At 35.1% G+C, this 9,345-nt stretch overlaps 1 protein-coding gene across 4 annotated transcripts; it reads right to left on the reverse strand.

Annotated features, from left to right (window-relative positions):
• Positions 1-163: 163 nt before the first annotated feature.
• ATNTH1 (DNA glycosylase superfamily protein) lies at positions 164-7,334 on the reverse strand. 4 transcript variants are annotated; one of them, XM_088720141.2, is made up of 12 exons: positions 7,010-7,307; positions 6,306-6,416; positions 5,942-6,005; positions 4,887-4,958; positions 4,546-4,664; positions 3,331-3,398; positions 3,099-3,189; positions 2,028-2,165; positions 1,849-1,953; positions 1,643-1,726; positions 653-713; positions 164-564 (listed from the first exon to the last, which is right to left on the reverse strand). In XM_088720141.2, the coding sequence occupies exons 1-12, from the start codon at positions 7,253-7,255 to the stop codon at positions 449-451; spliced, it is 1,275 nt and encodes a 424-aa protein (XP_088576267.1). In that variant the 5' UTR covers positions 7,256-7,307; the 3' UTR covers positions 164-448. The 4 variants fall into 4 exon arrangements, with proteins under 4 accessions (XP_088576267.1, XP_088576266.1, XP_088576269.1 ...); XM_088720140.2 differs by having other exon boundaries at positions 6,306-6,427; positions 7,012-7,300; XM_088720143.2 differs by lacking the exon at positions 2,028-2,165 and having other exon boundaries at positions 6,306-6,427; positions 7,012-7,334.
• Positions 7,335-9,345: the final 2,011 nt, after the last annotated feature.

The following is a 9,345-nucleotide window of genomic DNA, read 5'->3' on the forward strand; positions in this document are numbered from 1 at the left end:
ACCCAATGGATTAGTTTTCTGGAGTCATATTACAGAAGACCAAATCCTCTTCCATGTAATGAAGAACAAGCTTGTTCCAGGCTGGTAGACTTTATCAGCTGTTGCCTTTCTAAAATAAACAATACAGAATCTTACACTAAAGGAGGAGAGCATCAAGCAAATGTTATGTACCATAATCAATTCCCATTTCATTTCATTTCATCTTAATTGCCTTTACAATGCCCCTTAGTAGGTTTTTTCCAATAAAGTCTGTAACGGATACTGATACAAATCAATTACAAAATTAAGCATCTTTTCAGAATTGTGGTACAACCCGCACTATACCAACATAAATATTCAAAAAAAGATGAATAAGAAACAACTTCTCGATATGCAGTATATAAAATGTTAGTCCTATGCAATAAAGGCAAGAGAAGTTGGTTAAGATCTTTTAACTGGGCTTGATTTCTTAGCTTTTGAACTGGGGCTTGCCGTCTCCATGAAAGCAGATGGGCATAATTTGTTTATACCACAGATTCCGCACCGAGGTCTGAGAGGAGTGCAAATTGTTTGCCCGAATCCAACCTGAATGAACATGATATGCGAATCCACTCATTAACAATCCAAATAAGAAGGAAAATTAATGAGCATTATGCTTCTTTTGCTTGCATACCGAAAGCTGAAGTGCCTGCTTCATATTTCACATCAGAAAAGATGCTACAACACGATCGGTTCTGATTCCAATATAAGATCAATTCTCAGATTTAAAGCACGTCATTTAAGGTTTTTTTGGAAGCCTTGGAAAATGAAAATGGTTCGTTCAACATGATGAAGATACCACAACTTCTTTCACCAGAAAGAAAATTATATTGCAGAAGTCATCATAAAATGCATTCACTGGCCTCAGGCATTTTAGTTAGGAACCTTTGCTTTCCAGATAACAACAATCTTAAAATGGTCGAGAAATAATGCAGTGCTACATATTCCTAGTAGTATTTTGGAAATGCTACAAATTCCAGGCCATGATGCCTCTAAGACCCTAGTTGGTGATCACAGGTGGATTCTGCTCAAAATTTATGGGAAGGTCGGAATATTGGAAGCTGAAAGAGAATGTAGGTGTTGGGTGCACATACAAAATTACAACAAAGTGCAGCACACCATTCTCGAAAATGTTAGGTCAGTGTTCATGTACTAAACCTTCCTATGTTTGTGACAAAAGATAAAGACCAATCTTACTCCCATCGGGAAAAATTTTCAGAAAAGAATAAAAGCTACCCATGACCACAGGCTTCCAGTGAAATGATTTTATTGAAGCATCCGTAGTAACCTTCTTTTACATTCTTTAAAGAAGTCGGTTTCTGTTTTTATGATTTTATTCTTACATGAGGTTGAAGGTAAGTTTGCCTATGCTCCACGACTGTTGTTATAATACCTACATCAATTTACAACAGGTCTCCAGATTGATAGGAGTTCAATTTATGGAATTAAAGGTGGCATGCTTCTACTTTTCGTTAAAAACAAGTCAAGAACATAGTAAAACCAGAAAAGACAACTTTGTTTTCTATACATAAATTTTCCTTTCAAGTTCACATTATATTACAATACTACAGAAGAAGAAAAATAGAAGTAATAACAAAAATCAGTGTAGTGAAGCTTATCATACCAGTAGTGGATTGATCAGAACCCATTCATCCTTCGGAAGCCATGTTTGCAAAGACACTCTTGTCTCTTCTGGAGTCAAAGTTTTCTAGTAAATGAAAAAAAGAAAGGTTGTGTCATGTCTTCATCAGATAAAAGAGATCCAGGATAAGATGTTGAAGTCAGCAGGCAAGGGACTAGATGAAGAATATTTTATGTGCAGCAGAACACCTTTCTTGTTCCCGGTCGTGATACCCATCCAAGGCGATTACAAATTCGATGCACATGAGTATCGACACAAATCCCTTGAACATTATTCCATCCGACGTTCATAACCTATTTATTGAAATGGAATCGAAATCAGAGAAGAACATCAGCTGTCATGTTTGAAGATGACAAGTGAGCTGTACCAGATGTGCCATTTTCGGACCTATGCCTGGAAGCGCTAACAGTTCATCTAAAGAACTTGGGATGTCTCCATCATACTTTTCAAGACAAATTTCAGCAACTTTCTTTATGTAATGAGCCTTTCTCAGGTAAAATCCAACCTAAAACAGAAACAGTAATTATCATGCTTAAAATATCATTTATAAGTGGAAGTAGGCCTGAAGCTCATAAATTATGATTGTGTGACCTATATTCTGCAGTTTAAAATAGTGTCTGAAGAATTGTCAGCAGCGTCATTATCAGGAGGTCTACACAGCCAATTCCACTTATCAAAGTGAGTGAATTTCTTGGTTTTTTTTTAAAAAATCGCATGGCTCTCATATTCAACTTGTTCTCTTTTTTCCTTCCTCCCCTGCCCCTTCATTTAACACATTCTCTTTCAATTACTTCCCACATATTGCAGATCAGAAACTGAAAAACAAATTCCTAAAATTGTCCTGAACATTTGACCATTGGTCAGAAAGATTCCATGAGAAAACAAGAAATGAACAACAAAACCCAATGCCTTCCTAGTAAATTACAAGTTGATGGCTCAAATAGTACAGCATAAGGACTAGTCATTAGGATAACATGATTAGGGACTGCAAATAACAGAACTGCAATGGGACGATGTGATTGTATCTCCAATCTTGCATATTCTTCTAAATATGTTTTTAAGTTTTAACAAATCTGAAAACTGAAAGCATTATAGGGAAATGTGATATCCTCAGGCTATTGAATAATTTGTATTGGATCCATAATATACATAAGCTATTCGGAGTACCAAAGAATGATTTAATTATCAATAAAAGGGCATTTTAGACATGGAGTAGATACTTGGAGATGGAGTCAAACCCCTGATCTTTCAAGTTACAAGATAGGACATAGTATAATAATTAGTGCATCAGTAGCTCAACAAATTACAATTCTTTTAAATAGAACTGACATCTTCAGCCATGTGGATGACGGTGATGATAAAGGATAATGGTGTTGTTTAGCCCTGATCATGAAGCTACTGCATGCAAGAGCACTCAAATGATACACACAGGACATACCGGATAGATCAAACTAGCCATGCTTGCTTCGTCAGTTTTAACAATGGCATCAGCATCAAGTAAGCCTTTCTCAGTGAGACGCTGCACGGCACCTGTTCTCCTAATCAAGTTTACTAAATTAGCAAGAATCATATCTTGGCGAGAAAACTATATAAATGCAAAGAATCAGCATAATATGTTTGGGCCTAAAGGAAAGAGAAAAGAAAAGAAATTGAACAGTTTCAAAAACTTTCCATGTGTAACTGCATCCTTGGTTTGGCTCGATAGAAGGGAAGAAACCAAAACTGCAAATCTTCTTTCCTGACAAGGAAACAACATGGCTTAGACAGCAAAAAAATTAAAAGCATTATGTAAATCAGAATTAGTGGAAATATATGACTTCAAGGCTGGACAATAATGTGATCAAATATATTATTGTGTTGTCTTTCAGAGTTCATTTATTTAAAAGTTGGTAGTCAGATAATTATATCTCAGCATCTTCAAAGATAAGGAGAATATAGGATGTTATGAAGTGAATAATCAACTCTCCATAAAGTCATAGGTTTCGCAAAAATTTGGCCTCTGCTTTAGAATTCCATTGGATGTCTTTAGAGGTAAATTTTGCATAAAAGCAGGTTTATGGCACCTAAAACTTATGCAGCTTTCAAATTATTCATTTGTTTGGTTAAACCTATTTAAATACAACAGCGATTCTCACGTATCATCGATATGAAGAATGGATGTCTTATTGATAGATTATGAGTAGGGCAATATCGTAAAAAATGTTGATGGGCAGGGATTGCAAAGGCTGGACATAAGACATTTCATAATTGAGGTTAAGATAAATCAAAGTTTCATCATAAGACAAAAATATTACTAAATTTAACATCCAGAAAATAGTTCTTCACTTAATAAAATCCTCAATAAGATGCAAAGCTGTAAATATAGTATGAAATCCAAATATGGGCTCACAAATTGAGTTTACCATCTCATTCTCTCTATAACTATTTAATAAAGCTGATGCACGTATATGCTGTTAATACATGCAATTATATCCTTCATTGTAAAAAAATCCATGCGAAGGACTTCAAGGAACTTTGAGAGACAAAAATGTTATGGTAAAACTCACATCAATGCATATGGTTATATAATACATAACTTGCCTCTTTTAATTGATTCTATTTTGAGAAGAGTCAGATCATTCCCGTTTTTTAGTTCAAAGAGTGTCAAAACAGATTCCTATATGAAAATTAAAAAGTAATAAGGGAAAGGAAGGGAAAAGGAAAATACAGAAAATAAATTAGGAATACAAAAAGTAGGTAAGATCGACAAATAGAAAATACAAGAAAGGTTGAACTTTATTAAGTGCACATTGCTAGTTTTTGCAAATAATATGGTAATTCACGTACTTCTAATAATTAGTGTGTTTCCAATCCAAAGGTCCAGCTAATTGAGAGACCAAGATTACCTTTGGTGGTAGAAGAATACCCGCCTTTTCACATCCCTTGGAGTCTACCGGGGCCTCCTCAGAGGACCTCATTTTCTTAATCCCTTCAAGGACTTCTTCCCAATTTGTTGGTGGTTCCACTGCATTGAAAACGAAATTCAGTTAAAACTGTCTTTCAGGTAAAAAATAGTTGTGAGCAATATAGTTATGTGCTTAAAGTCAGAGCCAAAGACTCCATAAAAATGAAGAAACACGAGCAAAGATGGACAACTCCCCCCTTTTTTTAGTACTGTAAAATGATTCATTCCTCTGAAATAATTCCATGTTTCGTATTTCTTACTGCTTATGCTTTTTGCAAGTACCTTTTGGTACTATGGAAAGGTCTGTCCTCTTGTCCATACCAACTGGAAGAGCAGATGCAAGCTTCACCTTACCTGTAGGATCATTTTTAATGGAAACAAGAAAATCCTTTTAAGATGAAGCTAAAAAGTTATACTTGCATTAGCATAAGGTAAAATACATGCAAGCATGTAACATGCAATATCAGACATCATAAGAGCAAGGATTTAAGTGCATTGGTAACTGGTAAATGATAGTACTTGTCATAAAAAAGGAATATCCCTTGCAGATATTGTTTTAGGACTAAACTAAGCATTTTCTAGCATGTAGAATGTGCGACAATGGGCCAAGTACAGGCTATTTGATAGTAAGCCTGTCTATTGCTACCGGCTCACCATGAAAGTGCATTGAAGAAAATTTCCAACCTCTGGCTTACTTACTGTCAAAAAAAAAAAAAAAAAAAAGAAGAAAGTCATAACTGATTGAGGCATAACCACCTTGCCAATTTGATTGATTGCAATTTGGAAGGTTGAGACAGAACTCTGAAGCCAAATCTTAAATTTTCCTAACAGAACTTGATCTATCCCTTTCACATACTGCTCTATGCATCGCATTGTGTACAGGATTTTTGTATCACATTGTGTAAGGACATCAGATATCACTTTACAAGAAGATTGGCTCAAATGTCCCAGTTCTTATGACCATAATACTGTATGTCATCATTAAAGCACAGCACGTGAAACCTCCCTATGATATGCTGAACCCCAAGTTTTCTTTACTAAAATATTATTCCCTTCCATGTTGATCATCAGTTTCCTCAAAATTAAAATTTACATTCATATTGTGCACAACAGTATACCGCTTCCAAACAACTTTTTTTTTTTTTAAGAGAGAGAAAATTCCGAACTACATTTCCTCTTTTGTCTAGTGAGTAACTGTAAACAAGATTACTGCATCAGATATTCCAAACTTGACTAATTTAAACTAACTGAAAGTCATAAAGTGTTCAAAACCCTATGTGCTAAAAACGTTCATAGGTAGAAAATGTACTCCAATTTATATTGATAAAATGTCTTACTTGAAGTTTTAGTTGCCTTGGCCTTATTATATGCAAACTCTTCAATGTCAGGCAAGTGATCAATCTGCAAAATAAACCAATCATCATGACTAAGTATCTCAGAACACTAACCCACAATAAAAAAGAACCAAAGTTTGTGCATATACCCAACTAGAAACAATAAAGAGAAGAATTGGGCAAGGAAAGTATTAGTTTCAACAAATAGATATATAGATAAAACTAACATCCTAGCCACAACAAAAGAAAAAAGAAAATGCCACAGAAAAATAATCTTTACAAGTTCTAAAGCAAGAGAAAGAACATAACAATCTGAAAACCGGAAAGACCCTTTATTTTGGAAAAGAAGAAAACATGAAATGCTCACTTTCTGATCACGAGCTTCTCCTTCTGGATTCTCCGCATTAATTTCGATCATCCTTTTGACCCTCTTTTTTCCCGCATAACCACGAATCCCCAATCCAGCAATGCCATCAGAACCATCAGAACCTGGAAAATAGCACTACAAAAATTATTTCTTTCATAAACACAAACATAGCATTATACACAAAAATAAGAAAAAGACAACTTTCTTTCACAAAATTCTGAACAAATAGATAGAAAGAAGATGCATTTATTACCTCAAAAGTTTGAGCTTAACACCATTCTTACCCAAAATGAAAGAGAAATTAATTTAGCACATTTAGTAACTGGAATTTGAATTCTAGACGCGAAGCTTACCCAAAAAGAAAGCAAAAAGAAAAGGCAAAAACGAGATTTCATCCCGGGAAAAAAACATTTTTCAACAAATTTCGAGAACTGAGTTCAAAAGAACATAAAATGGATACAAAAGAAGACATATTTATTACTCTACATGCTAAAAATTTGGTTTTTTCTTAAGAAAAATTTTAGAAAACTTAAAATGTAGGCTTTAACACCATTCTTACCCAAAATGAAAGAGAAATTAATCTATTAGCTCTAGAATACTGGAATTTGGATTTTAAACACGATTCTCACCCGAAACGAAAGCAAAAAAAGAGAAAAAAAATAACGCGATTCTCAAGGGGTTCGAAAGGGGGGAAGAAGACCCGTACCTGGATTTAGCTCTGGGTTAGGGTTTTGGGCCTCTGATGGAAGAGATCGGGAAGAGAGCCTGGTCCGAGACATCCTCAGGTTTTTCGCGGGAGAAGAGAACGAGAGAAGAGGGACCCTTAAGACGGCGAGAGAGAAGGGCATTTGGATTTGGAGGGAAGATGGGTTTACTTGGAAGTAAAAAGGAGGGATCTTTGTTTGTTTCCTTTCTTTATTTTTTTTTATTTTTTTGTTGTTGTTTCCCATGGAAGAGGAGGATTTCAGAACATGCTACCCATACGTCGCGGTACATATATCAAGAGTTTTGTGTGATTCTGATGCTACAAATCACAATAAAAAGGAGGGATCTTTTCTTTTTTTTTGTGCAGCGTTTGCTTACAAATCACAATAAATCATTTATCAAGAGTTTTATTTAGAATTTGATTCTGATGCTAAAGGTTAATATGGAGGAGCTTGTGTGATATTAAAGGGCTGTGTCCCCTAAGTGCTTTGCACATCTAATATGTGCTAAAATGACAATTTAAGGCTATAAATGAGCTGAGTTCATCCTTGACCCGAATCACCCGATCCATCCTATTCTTGAAAACCTAAAGAATGATTAGGTTTGTATTTCATAAATTTGAGCTGATTTGACTCAAATTAACCCAATCCAAATACTATATATTTTATAAGTATATTTTGGATCATACTATTAGTTATTCAACCCAACTTGACTCGCAAGAAAGTATTTTAAGATATTTCTTTTTTTTTTTGTTAGGAGAAAAGTGCCCGATAATATTAATTATTATAAAAAATTGTTATTGAGGCCATCAATCTCTTGAAGCCAATTGCAATTCTAAATAAACATTAATTCATCAAGTTTAACCATGCCAGCAAACAATTCTACAACAAACAAAATTTAGTTTGATTCACACGTACGAAAAAAAAATCTTCATAAAATATTGTTAGTAAACAAATGTAGACTTGGATTTGAATTAGCCCCCATTGAGATCCAAATATTTTAAGTTGGGTCTTGGGTTATGTATATTTTGGGTTGGGTCCAAAGTCGTATGTGGCCCCAACCTAAATCTAAACAACCTATTGGATCTAAAATATTTTTTAGGAATCCGACCTGATCAAAACCATTCATCCATTGGATTGGGTCCAATATCAGGACCTCATATAAAACTAGATAGGGTGAAGATCAAGCATACTCCGATTTGCCCAACCTTATTTACAATCATACCGTCAAGTGTTCTCCATATTTATATGGGTTTTTGTGGTTTAAAGAAACTTTTTCGTGCATTAATTAACATTATGGTGAAAAGTATCTATTGTCGCAAGGAATTGATTCGACTGAGGCACCAAACTAACTGGGTTATTGGAGGGTTCGGTGATTGACTATTCAGACTATAGAGGTTGACAAAAGAGCGCGATGTGCCTCCAAGGTGGTGTTCGATGGCTCTAATGCCGGTCATTTTTGAAATGGTGGTAGACAAAGGAAATCGTACTTGGACCTTCACTTCAATGCTAGATCTAATCTGAAATAGTAAAAATGAAGAAGTCATTTTGTCGAGGATTGTCTGACGGAGGACCCAGTGATGCCTAAGCCGGATAAATTCTCAGGAAATGGCAGAAGTGCTTTGCAGTTTCATGCACTGCAAACCAAAACGCTTGCATGGTAGAAATGCTAGTGCAGTCCCCAGTGGACTTTTTGCAGGACATTGAGATTACCAAAACCACCATTCTATCTCTATTATTGATCTTGAAATCTACCATGAAATGCGAGCAGCCATACAGTGAAATAAATTTTTTTGCTTCGCAATGGACCTAAATTTCAAAGATCCATCGCCAAGTTAGCATGCACAAGAATGCAAGCAAAAATTTCAATCGACATAAATTAATCTGTGCGTTTTTAAAATTACGAGATACTATGTGAAAATTTTAAATACAAAAAAGTGCAAACTATCTTAATGTCTTATTACTATTCTTTATGAGGGTTCTATGCAGTTATAGCAATTTTTAACTTAGACCCGTTGATTCTCTTGAACTCATCCAACCTAAACGCTTCAGCTGAGGGTTTTGTATAATTAAATCAAGTTTTGCTTACCATAACCAACGCTGTTATGCATGGTTTATGTTTTGAATTGGCTTCCAAACCCAACAAGTTGTCATGGGTTGGAAAATTTCCAAGACCAAATCCAGGGTTCCTAAGATACTAGCCATAGAGTGGAGTACCCTGGTTAAAGTCAAAGCTTGGTTCAAGTTATTAGGGAGGCATTGTAGGTAATGGTTAAAAAGAAGCAAAATGTTGACCAAAAGGAAAGTGGTGCGGATTTGGTGTTTAAGGATTTATC

The sequence above is a fragment of the Phoenix dactylifera genome, chromosome 4, assembly GCF_051530095.1.
Source record: "Phoenix dactylifera cultivar Ajwa chromosome 4, Ajwa_hap1_PhDact_Kaust_v1.1, whole genome shotgun sequence".
NCBI classification, from domain to species: Eukaryota; Viridiplantae; Streptophyta; class Magnoliopsida; order Arecales; family Arecaceae; genus Phoenix; species Phoenix dactylifera.